General features: G+C 44.0%; 1 protein-coding gene across 3 annotated transcripts in view; it reads right to left on the reverse strand.

Moving 5' to 3' along the window:
- The window catches only part of PDLIM3 (PDZ and LIM domain 3), a 65,943-nt gene extending 54,194 nt beyond the window's left edge, over positions 1 to 11,749 (reverse strand). For all 3 annotated transcript variants that reach the window (XM_069199760.1, XM_069199743.1, XM_069199753.1), the window contains exon 1: positions 11,480 to 11,749. In XM_069199760.1, the coding sequence (XP_069055861.1) occupies positions 11,480 to 11,572 (93 nt within the window). In that variant the 5' untranslated portion in view covers positions 11,573 to 11,749. The remainder of the gene's footprint in view (positions 1 to 11,479) is intronic.
- Between the last annotated feature and the right edge of the window lie 6,300 nt (positions 11,750 to 18,049).

The raw sequence follows: 18,049 nt of genomic DNA on the forward strand, positions 1-18,049 counted from the left end.
ACATATGCATTATTTTGCTAAAGTGAATACTTCTCTGTATCATGGAGGGTCCTGGGTATAGTAGACGCCCTCACTGACAGTTTTTGATACTTACATCATTACTCGGCGGAAAAGCCTTCTACCCAGAGACTATGAAGCTTTAGGAATGTGAACAAGTTACTAAATGTTCTCATCAAATATTTTAACAAAGGGATGTCATACGCGTTATTCTGACTAGTGTGTCTTTGATGGTGGCCTGGCTACAGCCTGGAGGTTTGTTGTGCTAAAGTCCATCAACAGTGTGAGGGACAGCTAGTTTAATCACATTTTTTACAAATAAAACTGAAGGCTGCTGATGAATGTCAAAACTGAATGATGACTGAGGAAGGCTTAACAATCTCTGCAGCAGTCTATCTTCTTTCACTTGTAATGCAGTGGAGTTCAAATCTCCATATCTCTGCTCACATAGGTCACAGCAGCTATAACCTTTGCCCTGTATGTTCTGAGCATAGTTTCAATGTTTTTCTCCACAGAATGAGCCAAGAAAGTGCAAATGCTACATTGTCATGTGCCATCCTGGGAGGGCCACTTCATGCCAAAGGGCCTCAGTTCAAAACTGTACGTCCACTGATTGATCAAAAAAGTATTCATGAAAGGTAAAGAAACCCCAAACTTTCTAACTACAATCCGTGCCCATTCTTTGCTCTTCTGTGAATGAAAAAAGATTCTCAATTTAAGTACCTCAAAATAAACATGCAATTTACAAAAAACATAATGGAAACCTTTGAAATCTGGTCCTATATTGTCATCTCGCAGTTCTTGGGACATTTATAAACCACTCAGCCTCTGGCCAAATGGTATATGAAGTATGATGTCACCAGCACCCCTTGATGCAATACTGGTCCATATTACATTTATCTCAGCAAAAGGAATACTTCAATTCTTGCGAGTTAATAAACTGATAGTGAATTGCACTCTTTATTTACCAGAATGCAATGGGCAACCCTTGCCGAAATGCCAACAGTGTGCTCCCTCCATACCAAACCCCTCTAATGTTACAGCGCCTCATGGGGTGATTAGGTTGACAAACTTTGAGATTTACTTGTATACGTAAGAGTGGTCCTGTCTTGGTGAAATACAAGCAGCAGACTAGTAATACAATCTGACAGGGACACTCTGTAAAACTTTAATGTGCAATATACCTGTGGACTTGGACTGGAAACAAAACAAGGGCTACACCCATTAGGGCAGCAGGGGTATACTGAATTGGGTACATGTTCTCAGATTAGCAGACGTAATGTAGGAAGTTTTTATACTTCTAGATATCTCTTTTGGTTTTCAGTATTTTTATTATTCATCTATGCTAGTGCACTAATAATTGTTAAGTTTATCTTTCTTTCGTAAAACTGGCTAGCATATAACAAAGACTTGTAATAAATATTTGTGTTCACTGACTTCTTGGAACCAAGTGGGAGGCCCCACCTAAAATAATCCTTTTACAGTCTTTGGCAAGTTTCACTCAATCTCCAGATTGACTCCGTGAAATAGCCAGGGCAACTGGAATTATATGATTGTTTAGCAATTTCCGCATAGTTATAGATTTGCCACATAATCCATCACCTGCCACATAATCCTGAGATTTTAACAAATAAATTGATTCTAGCTCAAATGGTTCAAAAGTTACTAAAAATTAAGTGACCTGTTGACGCACATTGGAAGACCATTTGCAGAGCTGGACTGGTCACCTTGAGGTAGCCGCAGAGCCTCGGGAGCCCAGGGCATTGTCTTTACCCAATATCCTATAACTCAGTATTAATCTCACAATATATCTGGTGGGGCTTCCCCAAAACAAAGCTCAATGTGTTTCGGCCTTTACATATTTAAGGCCTCTCCAGAACAGGAAACCTGCAAAGAATCAAAAGCCTAAAATTAGACAATCACAAAACAAGCGTACTTAACACTACATATGTATCTCCAAGACAACAGGGTGTGTGTCTTTATAATTCTATTTCACTCCAAAGGGGCTTGCAATATGCTTCTCGTGTCAGTTACTGTGTATAGTGGCATTGGAGCAAAGAATTGGCTTAGCTGAATGTCACACCCTATTGCCAGTGTCTACTTGACACAGTTAAAAGTTGTGCTTTGTCAACTTTGAGGTGATGGGGACCTGACAAAGGTTGTGGCCTTTGGGCCTGTCACAGAGGACTCTTTTGTCAGAAAGACTAGAGGCAATATGTGGCCATAACCAGTGCGCAAGCAAGGGGACTGGCAAGAGGCATGGCTTAATGCCACACTTGCACCCTCCATTGGTCAAATGTAATGGGCCCAAGTGGCAGAGAGACTGGCTGTTGGATCTGTTTAGTATTCAGTTCACAGTGGGTACTTAGAGCAGGGACACTCACAATAAGAAAAAAGTATTTAAAAAGTGTAACAGTGACTTCAACCCTAGAAAGATACTTTAGGATACTGGTTCTCGGAACATACTTGTGAGTGGAGGCAGTATAGCTCCCCTCTCTTCACTCCCCTGTGTCCCACGTTTTGGTGTTAACCCCAACCCACTGTTGTATATTGAGTGCGTTGGAGGAATAGACAGCGCTGCAATACTGTTGTTAAAGCTGATACCTAAAGCACATCCATTTGAATTCAAATCTAAAGACTGCACTGTCCCTGGCTTTAGTACTGTGTGTATTGTGTCTGCTGTGAGCCTACTTCTAGTAATTGAAAGTATGCTGGGGTGGTGGATGAGAACAAGTCTTTCAGTTAATTTCACCACTGTGCCCAAGACTGGACAGTTCACCTTTCAATCAATCAATCAGTGCTTGTATAGCGCAACTACTCACCAGTAAAGGGCCTCAAGGCGCTGGAAGTGAGGGGGAGAGGGGGGAAAGTGTAGCGTTTACCAGAAAGATGGTTCCTAAAAAAGCAATGTCTTTAGTTCCTTTGTGAAACTGAGGAGGGAGGTGGCTTGTCTGATGTGGAGAGGGAGGGTGTTCTAGGTGGTGGCTGCGAGGTAGAAAAAGGAGTGTCCTCCTGTTCTGGTTTTCCTGATGCGGGGTACTTCTGTGAGAGAGAGCTGGGCTGAGTGTAGGGGCCTGTGGGGTAAGTGGAGGCTGAGTCGCCTTTCTTTACTGATCCGTTCCCTTTCGCAGTGACCTGAACACTGCTTGCTTGCCGACTGGCTGTGTCTACAAGTTTTTCATTAGTTTGCGATCCTTCATACATTCCAGATAGTCCGCTAATGGCTTCCTGTGGCCTAGAGATTCCGCATTGTCGGGATGGATGATGGCGCACTAATATCACTGTTCGCGAACGAACTATTGATTCAATAGCCCCCTTCCTACATGCCTCTGGGGCTCGGAAATTGATGAGAATAACTTATTTTATTCACTTTTCCTCCGAGTAAACTTTCAAATGTTCATACAGTTTCTTTTATATCTGCATAGATGTATCTCCTATTCTACGTTTCGGCGTTTGTTACTTCCCACACTTCTTTCTGAAATCCAAATAATCTTACCTCACTCTGAAGAGTGCAAGTCCTCACTGGATCTGAGGATTTAATTCAAGTGGTTTGTGCACGTGATTGAAGCTTGTCAGTCTCATAAGAGGCAGCCATGTGTTTTCATTCCACAATGTCGAAAAATGAGAAGAGTTAAAGTAATGCAGTTAGCAATGCAGTTCATATTACGACTACCCCAGCAAAAATCGTAATTGTGCAGCTCATTTTGGCCATGTATTTGAAATGTGATTTACAATGAGTTCAAGTAAACAGTATTTGTAACTGCAACATGAAATTTATTAACCCTGATGTGGTAGTCATTACTGGGCTGATGTAGCTCATTACACCCTTTGGCACCAGTACAACGACACCTGATGCACTAATTATTGCTACATCCTAGCCGAGCTCACCCCTTTAGAGTTGACCAGAGGAGGGTGGAAGTGTGGCATTAAGCCATACCGTTGCTCATTTAAATTCCAGTGGTCATGTGTGGCCACATCTTGCATCCATCCTCTGGATATCCCTAAAGGCCACAACCTTTGCCACGTCCTCCTCACCTCAAAATCCACAAGGTAGACAGTGGCAAGGGTATAACATTAATCTAATCCAGTTTTCTGCCTCAGTGGAGCTATGTATAGTCATTTACACGAAAAGCTCATATTTAGGGGGAGGAGGTTATGTTATGTAGTTCACCTGAACTCGTCGATTGTTCTTGGACATTTGCATGCTTATTAAGATAGTGACAAGTTACTGATCACAGCACAATGTCGTTTAACATTCATTTTTCTTTTGGTACTTATAGTCTTGTATTTTTATACTTTATGAAGCCCTGTTGCCCAAGCCAAATTCCACCTTGTGGGAACACCCCACCTGGTATGTCCAGCACCCAAACACTTTGCCAAAACCGCAGTATCCACGCAGCAGTGGATACTGGACAATTCTGGGAGGTACAAGCTACCTTGGCCACACCCAGGGCACAGTGCAATCCAATCCTTGCCCCCTGTGAAACACCCCTTTTAGGTACCAACATAGTACATGATACGTGAACGCTAATCCCATCCGTGGGCTCTTTGGCATAGCCAAGTCGATGTAGCATTCAGAATTAACACCTTCATATTTAGTAATAGCAGATGGCACACTTAGGGCCAGCTGTAGCAAGCATTTTGCATGGTGCAAGCTGCGAAAGTCGCAGTTTGCGCCATGCAAAATGCCGATTGCGATGCTCATTCACAATTTGCGAGTCGGTACCGACTCGCAAATTGTGAATGCGACTCGCAAATAGGAAGGGGTGTCCCCTTCCTATTTGCGACTTGCATCACTATGCTAAATTGCTTTGTGACCGCGAATGCAGTCGCAAAGCAATTCGCAGTTACCACCAGTGTCACACTGGTGGTAACCCATTCGCAAAAGGGAAGGGGTCCCCAAGGAAATCCTTCCCCTTTGTGAATGTTGCCAAAAAGGGTTTTTCAGAGCAGGCAGTGGTCCACTGCCTACTCTGAAAAACCGAAACCAAATGGTTTCGTTATTTTTATTATTTTGCAATTCGTTTTCCTTTAAGGAAAATGGGCTGCAAAATAAAAAAAAAACTGCTTTATTTAAAAAGCAGTCAAAGACATGGAGGTCTGCTGTCTTCAGCAGGCCACCATCCCCGAGTTCAGGGACTCGCTATGGGGTCGCAAAATGCGACCCACCTCATTAATATTAATGAGGTGGGTCTTTGCGACCCCATAGCGTCTCGCAGACGGTGTCTGAGACACCGTTCTGCATCCGTTTTTGCGAATATGAAATTACGAGTCGCACCGACTCACAATTTCCGATTCGCAAAATTGGACCTACCTACATCTGGCCCTTAGAGGTTTATTTAGCCTATGACAGGCAGATTGTGAGTCCACCATAGCAGTGGAGGCCCTACCTCCACCATCCCAGCAGAGAAATACCCGCTCCACTCAAAGATCGCTTCCAACTTAGCATGAATGTTTCTGATGAGAGTCCCATCAGCGGGGTGGAAATACTTACAGCAAAAATGTAATGCTGGTCCTTCTGTTTTTTTGTTACTTAGAAACAAACCTTCAAGATGGAAGTTTGTTTATCCATAAGAAGTAATCAATGATCTGCAGGCACTTTTGACTCATGGGGGGAGTGGCCAAGAAATATTTTTCCATTCTGGGACCGATATGCCTGTAATGGCAGACAGGAAAATTTTACGTCAAAATAGCATTTGGCAATTTATCTTAACGAACTATACCTATTGGGAGGTCTCACCCATTCTCTGGGAACCAGGTTATACTTAATAACACATCCACTGCATTTTAATGTCGCCAAAAATTAAGTGTCACATTGTCTATCTTCTAATGTCCAAGTGTGGATCTAGAAGAGGAAAGTATCTGTAGCAAGATGCTGATGTGGAAAGGAGGAGATTAGAGGTCGGGTGAGCACCATAATATACATTAATAACACATAATCGCAATCCAAACAATGTGATGATGGAAACGAAACTGGTCATGAAGCTGGAGCTGCGAGGATAAATGAAATGTCAACAGAATTAGGGAGTAGCGCGCAATTATAAACAGAGTTTCGTAATGCAGAATTAAATATTAAAGATATTTAAAAAAGTAGTGAACATTCCTGGATCCCAATAACAGGAAGAGCAATGTAATTGGGATAAAACAAGACTGCAGTAAAAGTTTAGCTGTGGGAAAAATAAGAAAAGAGTACATTTTGGAATATTGTACATTTGAGCTCAGCCAGCTCCGGGAACAGCAGAGACCTGTTATTGCAGTAACAGAGGAAGTGAGACAAGATGGAGGCTTGCACGCCTCTGTTTAGGGCTTGAAGTTTTCAGGAACGGGGAAGATTAAGACTACCAAAGCTACAGAACATGTTATAAGGAAAAAGATGTAAATTTGGCGGAGTGAAACCACAAGCTATTTTCCCAATACCTATGGCCAACATTAAGGACGAAGCGCAATTGTCTAAAAACATGACAAAAGAAGGTGAACTGGTATAAGACAGAAGATCAGAGGCGTAGCTTCCATTGGTGCAGCAGGTGCAGTGGCACCAGGGCCCGCTGACCCTGGTTATTGCTGCATGGTATGATTCAAACAGCAACCAGCGGGACGATGGCAAGAAACTTCAATGGGCTGATAGAAGCAAATGGCCCAATTCGCAAACATTTATCTATGAGTATCTTTAAAGTTATTCCATCAAATTCAGAAGTAAATCACGCCTAAGTCAGGAGGGTGTCGGGTTAAACAGTTAAGATCCCGAGTCGAACCTTCAGCGAAGTAGGAGCAAAAGAACAAGGAATCAGATAGTTGAAAAAATAATACTCTCCATTTAGTACTGCGGAGTCTCTAATGACAATCAAGTGAGAGAATGGGAAAGTATTATTTGGAAATGTTACAACAAAAGAATGTCAGGTAAATAAAAGCAACTCGCAGTACCTGGGTATGCCTTCCACTAGAAAAAAATACCTATAGGAGTGCATTGAGAAAACCTCTCATCCGTAATACCGAGATTTATCTTGTGCAATATGGTTACTATTCACATTAATTTCAGCAGGGTTGGGAAATAAACTTCTTTGGAATATTTTTCTCAGCATTAATACATTTCACTGGTATCGAAAGATGTTGCCAATGGGTTGAATTATGTTGTCTTTATTCTGCTCTTTTTAACATGATGCAAGCTTGGCTGCAGCCTGGCAGTGGCTCGCTGCCCTGTGCTGTTCTTCTCTATATATAACTATCCCTGTTAATTTAGATCTGTGCTGTCAGATTGGATCGCCTGAGGATTCCCTTACAGTGTTTAGTTTGAGTCATCCCAGACAACATGTCAGATGGGACATCTGTTTTTCAAACAGGTGGATGCTGATCCCTTTAACTCACATTTTATATTCCTCCCCCTACGAGCACTGGTGTATCCCGTTCCCGTAGCTCTGCACGGACGTCTGTCTTTTAGCACTGGAGAACCTCTCGATTCCCATCAGTGTCCATCAGCAGATCAGGTGCTTCCCTCTTCCTTTTACCAGCTATTTTCACACCACACTACTGCCAACTCTGAAAAATGCTAAAAAAGTTATAAGAAATTCTTTCTTCTCTTTCTTTTTTCAGTTCTCTTAACTTCTCCCTGTATCCGCCTTTTAATTAGGCCAAATCTCTGTAAGACACAGTATTTTCCCCTCAATGTTTCCCTGTGCGTAAACAGGGGGTGTTTGTTCTAACCAGTGCTCGGCCTTGGCATTAACAACACGTGTGTGGCTTCAGCCAGCTGCTGGTGGAAGTCACTGGCTTGGGTGAGCCTTTCCTTGCAGGCTTGGGTTGGGCACCTGAGATTTGCTTAGTGTTGTTACTCATCCCTGGTGAGAGTGATGGTTGGGGATAACCAGGATTCATGATGGACTGCGATACTTCATCACTGAATATGTGGCTTGGTAATGCTCAGTCCTGCAAGAGTGATGTTCACTGGGGGTGATCCATTAATCCTGTTCCTCCTCTGAAAATTAAATAATTTTTTACACTAGTTTAGAGATTATAAGCATAATAATTTATTTTTACGATGTGCTTCTTTGAGTATAGTTATAACAAACACGACACTGCAGAGAAAGGGCAGAGAGATCCCCTCAGTTAAAAGTAGTATTGCAAGTCACTCCTGGATGTTGGAGGGATATAAAGGAGGTAATTCCTCGGGTGTGACCTAAGAATGTGACAGGAAGTAACCCCCCTCGTGGAAAGTTGAATGTGAGCATGCAAAGAGTATCTGCCACAGGACCCTCAGTTACATGCGGATGGCTTGCACTAGATGCAAGTGACTAACGAAGGATCAGGTCCATTGATTCATTGATGTACCAAACAGACGGGTCTGATGGCAATCCCAATGACATTTGGCCACCAACATTATATTTCTGTGGGGCAGGAACATAGTTGTGTTTGGTTATTCCAGGACATTCTGTATATTTTATAGGGTGCGCCAGTAGATTTTGAGCTGCCCTAGATGTAAGTGTGAAGTGATCTGGTTGAGTAGTGAGAAAAGCTCTTACTGTCAGCAGACATCGCTTCGGGTGTGAGGCGAATAATCATTCTGTTTATAGAAACCTGACTCAATCACAACTTAAATTTATGGTACAAAGGACATTGACAGAACCTCTTAAATTAGGAACAGGTAGATTGCTTCTTCAAGAATTGTCAAACGGTGAGCAGACTACTGTAAACCCTCATGGTGTTAAAACATAAAATGATAATTTTAGGTCAGCATTTCTTACTTTGCAGGTAACTGTAGTGCATTTATCTTTTTCACTGGAGAAGATCTTCGGACAAACTTTAATACTGGTTGTCAGAGCTCTTGACAATCGTGTATCTTACTTTTGCGCTAATCTGGTACAACAATTTCCAGTCTCCAAATCCACACTGTCTACCGACCCCGCCCTGTGCTCAATGGCATTATCTACTCACCGCATGAGCCATTACTATCTCATCTTCCCAACTCTAAATATCTGTGGCACCCTGGGCAGTTGTCAGGTAGCCGCAGAAGAATGACCTTTAGTCTCCCCTAGTCCATTGGTCATTCATTTCCCCCTCCCTTTCCATGAAAGCCAGTAGTACCTCCATCCATAATTCTGCAATACATTTTTAGGCACACTCCTCTCAACTCCTCTGCTCTCAGAGCAGCACCCTCCACTGTCGTCCAACTCTCTACTGTTCCATGCCATCTGCAATGCGGTGGTCCGTCTGTAGACCATCAGGGCAGAGCTATGACACTGCGGGTCACACCTAGTGCTAAATCAAAAAATCTGTCTCCCCCCTTCTTCTTGAGTCTGCAGTGGTATAAGACTAACAGATATATTGCTATTTTTAACAAGTCTGGCCTAGCAAGTGTGCGTTCCATGTCTTCAACCACCTTGGTCCAGACCTTGCCCCGTCTGGGACAGCTCCACACCATATGAATGAAATCAGCATCCAAAAGTAAGCAGCGCGAACAGTGCATGGTGTCAATTCGGATCATTACATTGATCCTATGTGGGCTAAGATACGTTGTGTGAAGGTGAGTGAATTGGGAAAACTTGAATCTTACCTTACACACCTGTCCTGTGGTTTGTTCCCATTAGTTACCCCTGAATTCTGAGAGTGAGACCTCCAACCTAGTCAGTAACCGTCATTGTCAAAAATGTCTTGTAAAACCAGATGATCGGCTCCCCACCCCCAAATTGAAACAGTGCCCTCTACAGCGCCTTAGTTCTAGTGATAAGAACGTGATCTCATCATCCAGAGCAATGGAAGGTTTCAATCCTTAGCAGCTGTAATTTTGTTTGGCATGCTTTTACCACGTGTGAACATTTTGTCAATACATCTGTCTTTGGTATTGTTTAAAGATCGCAGACATAAATATGACGTCATAGACATATTTCTCATATAATAATACGCAGCATGGACTGAATTACAATTTGGCAGTAAAAAAGGGGTGTTATTATTGTCGGTTGCACCTATTATATAAACCTCAACAGGATGAAAGGCTTAAGTTTGCCCTGTCGTGGGACTTTGATCCGATGAAACGCAGCTCAAACACAAGTTCCTACAACCAAAGGAACTCAACCCTCTGCGCTACTTCATTGTCCACGTCATCGTTACTCCTCTCATACTCCCTTGCAAGTCAAAGATACTTGGCCCTGTCGGGGCTCAGACTAGGTACTCTCTCCAGCAGGCGCTCAACCCGCTGCACTATTTCATCAACTTAATAGCCAACCGCTTATGGAGATCACCATTCCACTGTTACAAAGTGCACCAAGCAATTCCGCAGTAGTCACACAGGAATAAGTAATATGTGCTTCCAGGCTTGGCCTAAGGCTCGCCGACTATCTTCTTGACCCAAATCTTTTTAAATAAGAATCAGAAAAGCTACCACTTCCTCGAATTGTTCTAAGCCGTCCAATTAATCTGTTGTTGCTACGATTTTAATGGTTTGGCCTTTCCCAATCTAAACATGCGGCAAATACAAACCAGACACCAGTGAAATATTTGTTAGTACAGCTAATGGAAAGCATGCGCGGCCATAAGTCCATAAAAGGTAAAGACGGAGCCGGGGCCTCTCTTTATTGTTTCTTCATTCAGTTAATGAGAGATGCTCGTGCACGTGACGCCACGTGCTGCCCGCACACGTACGCCACAGCGCTACTACAAACGGCACCTATGTTTAGCTCACTTGCTGACAGATTTCCAGACTTCTCTGTATGTCATGCCTGTGCAGTCACAATAGCTTGCTTTGATGATTATTTATAAAGTACCGTGCCTGGCACGCATATCGTTAACCACTTTTACATCAGTAACTACCTATTATGTGATTCTCTAACCATCAAGTATGTTTTCAGTCAAAAATGAAAAATAAACAATTAAAACGGAATACGACACGCAATTTGCCCGTTATTTGTGCGTAAGTGACGCAAGTAAAGTCCCGGGGTGTATGATAGCCCATTAGGCCAGGGTGTATTCTTGATCAATACTGTCTCAGTGGAAGGCGAGTTAAGTTTGCTCGGCACCAGCTGGACAGCTGTATCATCAGAGCAGAGAAAACCTATGACTAACCTCAAGCACGTGTTCAGAACATTTAAAGGGGGGAGCCGGGTCCTCCCTGAGACGCCGGTTCATCTGAAAGGTGCAGCTGTCTCATCTGAGAGTCCGCTGCTCAGAAGGTTTCTCCACAGCGAGTCGCCCCTGGGAGAGAAGGGGCGAATTTGTAGTCTTTGCTGAGAAATACCGACATCAAACCCTACTACTTTCAAATTAAGAATCAAGAATATGCGGGTCAATTACCACACAATTTAGACTCACGGCTGAAAACAGGTATCGCTCAACACAACAGTCATAGTACTGGACATATGGTGCGACACTCCTGTGTGCGCAACCCCCACTTAAATAGCAGAAAACAGCAACCTACTAAGCCCTGCGTCTGTCACAAATGACAAGGAGGACAAGGCAAACAATCCACGCTGATGAAAACAAGCCGATCTGAACGTACCCGTGAAATGACCAGAGGTTGATTAAAGTCGATCCCTCCCGTTAGCCTGAACCCCCATGGAGCAGGTCCCGGGAGAACCACGTTCTGGGGCATTTTGTCCCGACAGGACTGTTGCACTTAGTTTCCGGTTTCCCCTTTTCTCGCGCTAGCAGAGTGGTACTGTGATGGAGCAAGACCGATGACTGGTACGAGGAGCTCCCACACGCACGGGTACTTCCCAGAGCTGTGATCCCTCCTCCTGCTGCGGATTCTGAGCGCTCGTCTGGACCTTTCATCCCTCTTTATCCGTTCTCCCATGTGACGTCACACACTGGCCAGCTCCTCTACAGCAGAGGGGAAGGCACAGCCCAGCCTCTGTGGAAAGGTCTCTGGTGCACCACTCTCTGCCAAGGTCTTTATCTACACACACTCCTTTGCAGCTCTCGCTGTTCTTTGTAAATCAAACGGAGAGGCACTACGTAAGGGAAATAAATAATGCAGCAAAAAGTGGACATCCCAAACTACACTAAAAGCAACAGGTCATTGGAATGGAGCAACCCACTGAGATATGAATACAATTTGGTTTTGTGTACCAATTTTTTAATTCTGCCATTCGTCTTTTGCTCTTCTATCTCTTTGTCTGGGCTCTGTGAAATGAACCCATAAAGTACTGTCAGAGTAAATTTAGCCCATAACCCTCCTCGCCTTGCCTCCCTGGTCTTTGGATGATGTTGAGCCTGCAGCAAGCATTCCAGAAACGTTTAGGAGATATAGCCAAATTAGATTCTTTTAGTATCAGTATAAGTCCACTGGTTGCAGATAATTAGCCATGAATGCTGAAGGTGTGCTTTTTTGGCCGAATGAATATTGATGAATTCCACATTAAGGGCCAGATGTACAAAACTTTTTGCACGTCGCAAACAGCTAATTTTGCTGTTTGCGATATGCAAAAACTACATCGCGATGCCCAATCCCCGTTTTGCGATTCGGTAACCTGGTTACTGATTCTCAAAACGGGACTGCGAGTCGCAATTAGGAAGGGGTGTTCCCCTTCCTAATTGCGAGTCACAGCGCGATGTTGTATTGTTTTGTGACCGCGAACACGGTCACAAAACAATCGCAGTTAGCACCCATTTCGAATGGGTGCTAGCCATTCCTAAAAGGGAGGGGGTCCCAATGGGACCCCTTCCCCTTTGTGAATGGCATTGAAAACATTTTTTCAGAGCAGGCAGTGATCCATGGCCACTGCCTGCTCTGAAAAAATGAAACGAAAACGTATCATTTTTTTAGTTTTGTAATGCATCTTGTTTTCCTTTAAGGAAAACGGGCTGCATTACAAAGAAAAAAAAATGCTTTATTTAAAAGCAGTCATAGACATGGTGGTCTGCTGTCTCCAGCAGGCCACCATTCCTGTGAGTGCCGCGAGTCTCAAGGAGGTCACAAATTGCTACCCACCTCATTAATATTAATGAGGTGGGCCTTTGCACCCCCTTGCGAGTCGCAAATGGTGTCAGGGACACAATCCTACATTCTGAATTGCGACTCGCAAAGTGCGAGTCTCTCTGACTCTCAATTTGCGAGTCGCAATTCAGAATCTACTTACATCTGGCCCTAAGTGAGTTAGATACCATAAAGTGGTTGGCCTTGGCCAGAGTGCTAGGAATGTGATGTGCAAGCACACACACACACACATGCATCTATTTGTAGAAATGTGGAATCTGGCTGTGGCATGGGGCATACTCTGCGGTTTTTGTGTATTTGTTATGCGTAAATAAAAAAAATAAAACATATATATAAAAAAAAAGAGCGCAATGAGGTTGTGTTATGGATACCTCAGTGTATGTGCTCTCCCCTGTGGCTAAGAAATACCAAGGGAACTTAAGTATGGGTCAGGTGTTCTGCACTCAGGCCGCTTTGTTGTTGAGGCTGGCTTTGCAGGAACTTAGGTGTCACAACACTCACCTGGGGCAGTATTATACAAAGTACCCCCAGGGTGCAACAGGCGTTTGCACTCCCTTTGCGTGCCCCCGGGGCATTTTGGTGTTACAGAAGGGGCCGCAGACGCTTTTGCGGCCACTCTGTAATACAGATAGCGCTGGCACACATATAGCACCAGCACTGTCATTAGTGGGTGTTTTCTAATTTGCATGGGGGCATGAGCACTTGCAAATGAGGGAATCACTTTTCCTCTGCACCCATGCCATATTACCAGCGTGGGCGCAGAGGCAAACATGCATAGAAGAAGGAAACAGAAAGTTGCTTAAAGTAAGACTGCATAAGGCAAACATGCCTTTAGAAGGCACACTGAAAGGGCACCACAAAAAGGTGGCACACTTTTAGTACACCTTCCAAAGGCAGCCCTGTGGAGGGATGAAAAGAGGTCCCATGGACCCCACAGACATCCCCTTGCAGGCAGGTGCAGTGAGTCACTACACCCGCCTGCAAGGGGATCACTTATCCCTCTGAAAAGTGCAGACGGGTTGCCATCTGCACAGAGAAACATGGACCAGCTCTTAAACAGCTGCTCTGTATTTCTCAAGAATGCGCTGTCCTGGGGTCAGCATGAGTTCATGGATGCCCTGAGGACAGTACACCTGCTATAAGGTGCACTATGGCACAAACAGGGGAATTGAGCCTTATAGGTAATACAGGCCTTAGAGTACTTATCTGCGAAGATGATGCTGGTCCTCCATTAGCCTCTAAACAGTGTCCAATCGAGGAAGAACCTCTGATCAGCTGATGCTCCAGAAGGAAAGGGGGGCTGGGAGAAAATAACAAAGATGGAGACCTTTGACTCCAATGTCTGCTATGGGGCCTTCCGGGGACGTCCTCCCGTTCTGCTCTACTGAGACATCAGCAGACCTTGGTTCGTTTTCAGTGTGAGGGGATGTGTGTATCTGCACTTGACAAGGGAACAAAGATGCATGTTACCAGGAATAAACAAGAATTGTGTTTTGCATACAATAATCATAAAACGATCACAACTGTGTATCACGCAGTGGCACACAGTACTTGCAATAAAGGATCTATTACTGCATAGAATCCTGATTCTTAAATCAGCAATCTTCATGTTGTGCTTTTGGAGTTGTTCTGCTCCTAATGAGGGCCAATCAGGTTTGACACCCTGTGCACCATGTCCAACTTAAAGAGAAAATATTATTTTAATGTCTGTGGCCCATGAATGTTCAACATAATGTGCACAGCTTGCTAGATCCAAAATATATTTCTTGTCCATGAGGAAATGTTCAAACATTATGCATAGTCTTTCATTTATAGGTAAGTTAGTGCACTAACCTCCCTGCGCAGTCTTACTTCAAGTAACTTTCTGTTTTCTTTTTCTATGCAGGTGCTGTTGTGACAGACACGCTTGAGTTGAAGAATGTCATTGTGGGAGAGATCCGATGCTGCAGGTAAGCGAGACCCGGTGGATGTTATCAAGTTTCCATGTAGACAGAGTGCTGGCCCCTTCAGGGGGACAAAGAGAGAGATCTGCTCTCTCTCCAGCAGGGAACAAAGCCAAGCACTCCCTTGTGATTTGGGCGTGGTATTTATACCGCACTCAAATACAAGATGGCCGCCGGCATGTGTCATCTGAAATCCTGTGAGATTTCAGGTGACACAAAGCTAGGGAGGATGTCAGACAATCCAGGGCCCTGGAGGAGTGACCTCCCAAAAAATGATAATAGGGCTCTGGGGAGCATGACCGTATGATGGAAGCCAGGCCTCGAGAATGTATGGCCAGGATAAGGTGATCATGCAAATAAACACAGTACCAAGCCTAATGTGGGCCCCAGGGTGTCATGAACCACAGAAACCTCGAGAACCCAAAACAGGCCCCAGGGGATGTCTACATGTGCATGAGTGGTGTACCCCAACACACAGATGACACAAGATGGAGACAATCCATGACCATGACATTAGGTACTTTTGCAGATCTTATTGAGTTCGTGGTATAATCCTTCAAAGGATAGTAGGTTATTTTCATTGGTCTGTATCGTGACAGTATAAATACCATGAGGATATATTTATATCTTGAATTAAAGGAGATGGGAAGTTATTTCCACACACAATTTTACTTTCATGACATTCTGGTAATGATATTTTGTCGCACAATACTTTTTTTTATTTTAGACACAACTACAGCCTAAACCGATGGACAGAATTACATCAAGTTTGGCAGAAAGGTAGGTGTCAGTCCAGAATGTGACCTTATTGTTATTTGGTGTGAATCTGTTCCGTAGTTTTTTAGATAATAAAGGAAAAATAAATTTGTAAAACAGGACAGGTGGTGTTCAGATTTGCTCTGATTGGTCAATTTAAAGGGGACTAGTCAATCCAGATTGCTGGTGACAGCCTGACCAATATGTTTTTGCAGCCATTATAAGACTTAGGGCCAAATGTAGCAAGGTCAGAGATTGCGACTCGGAAATTGCGAGTCGGTGCGACTCGCAATTTCCGAGTCGCAATCTCGGATGCAGAACAGTGTCTCAGACACCGTCTGCGACTCGCTATGGGGTCGCAAAGACCCACCTCATCAATATTCATGAGGTGGATCGCATTTTGCGACCCCATAGCGAGTCCCTGCACTCATAGGGATGGTGGCCTGCTGGAGACAGCAGACCTCTATGTCTGTGACTGCTTTTTTAATAAAGCAGTTTTTTTTTTTTTTGTATTGCAGCCCATTTTCCTTAAAGGAAAACGTGTTGCAATACAAAAAAATTATGAAACCATTTGGTTTCATTTTTTCAGAGTAGGCAGTGGTCCATTGGACGACTGCCTGCTCTGAAAAAATATTTTTAGCGACATTCACAAAGGGGAAGGGGTCCCATGGGGACCCCTTCCCTTTTGCGAATGAGTTACCACCCACTTCAAGTGGGTGTTAACTGTGAATTGCGGTGCGAGTCGCAAATAGGAAGGGAACACCCCTTCCTATTTGCGAGTCGCATTCACATTTTGCGAGTCGGTACCGACTCGCAAAATGTGAATGTGCATCGCGATGGCCGTTTTGCATGGCGCAAACTGCGATTTTCGCAGTTTGCACCATGCAAAACGGTTCCTACATCTGGCCCTAAGGGACTTAGGGCCAGATGTATCAAAGGGTTTTACCCATTCTGTGTCTATGGGAAAATGTGTTTGTGCATATGGCCCTTGGTCCCTGTGTCCAAAAATGAATGAAAATAATATGTAAATGGCCAGGATAGGTACACCCAGACCCCGACGGGCATAAATGGGTGTGGATGACACCTATATATACATACATGGATAACATGCTTTGATAGCATTTACAGGACTCCGAGGCATTGTCTCCCCTGAAATGCATTGTAGTGAATGGCGGGGTTTGAGGGCCACAAAAAGGAGAATCTATAAAGGGTGATAACAGATATCAGTTACAATATAAATCATTTGGTGATGATAAATCATTTGGTGATGGTACCATACTCATTTGAAGAATTGTGGTGCGCTCTAAGGTGATTTTACCTTTTGAAAAAGCATTCTGCAGGTGTTGGAAAATGGGTTATTGGTAGGGCAGGTAGGTACATACACCTAGCAACAAGCCACTAACCTCCACATAGGTACAGTTAGGTCTCAGTAAATTAATCCCAGCTCAACCCTTGGTAGCTTGGCAACGAGCGTCAAGGCTTAACTTAGGAGACAAAGTGTAAAGCATTCAAATATCACAAAACAGTAATTAAATAAAACACAGGAAACAGTTTAAAAATCCAAAACCAATTTATAAAAATAGTTTATATTTTTATCTTTAAAATGACACAAAAACGATTAAAATCGTTTCAGGGGAACCGGAGATATGAATTTTTAAAGAATTATTACTTTTCTAGCGCTTAGAAACAAAAAGCGCCAATCGGGTCATCTGGTTGCACCTCGACCGGGGCAAAGTCAAACTTTCAGGCCGACCGCGATGGAGCCCTGCTCGGCTACAGGTCACGGGAGGCCTCGGTTAAAAAGTTACCTTCTGACTTAGTCTTTATTTTGAAGTTTTTCTTCACCGGGACGAACCTGCCAGTTGAATCCGACCTCCTGGAGCCCTTGTCCGGATACGCGATGTGGGTTTCCTCGGTGGAGACTTTTACCTTCGAACTTAGTCGTTTTTTCGAGATGAAAATCCTTCGACCGGGGTAAACCTGGATCTTGATCCGACGTCCATGGAGCCCTTCTCGGATACGATGGCTGGGAGGTCCCGGTCAACTTTTTACGTTCGGACTTAGTCTCTTTTTTGGATGTTTTTCTTTACCGGGACGAACCACGAAGTCAGGTCGGGTCACGGTTGAGGCAAGCCGGCTAGAATTTCCGCGGCGGGTCGGTCCCTCTCTGGAGCTTTTTTCCAAAAATTCTCAAATCTTTTCCAAACTTCTGGGGCTTCACCCAGATGTTCTTTTAAGGTTCTTTTGGGGTCCACAGCTCACCCCAAGGGTCCAGAAGTTCTGTGATGGTCCTTGGGGGGTGCGGACTTCAACTCCCAGAATGCACCTGGCGCAAACTCCTTTTTGGCCACTGGACAGTGGTCAGCTGGTCGCTTTCTTCAGGAGTTGGTGCAGGGGACTCTGGTTAGCAATTTTTCACCTGTAGCAAACA

This window comes from Pleurodeles waltl, chromosome 1_2 (genome assembly GCF_031143425.1).
Source record: "Pleurodeles waltl isolate 20211129_DDA chromosome 1_2, aPleWal1.hap1.20221129, whole genome shotgun sequence".
Taxonomy (NCBI): domain Eukaryota; kingdom Metazoa; phylum Chordata; class Amphibia; order Caudata; family Salamandridae; genus Pleurodeles; species Pleurodeles waltl.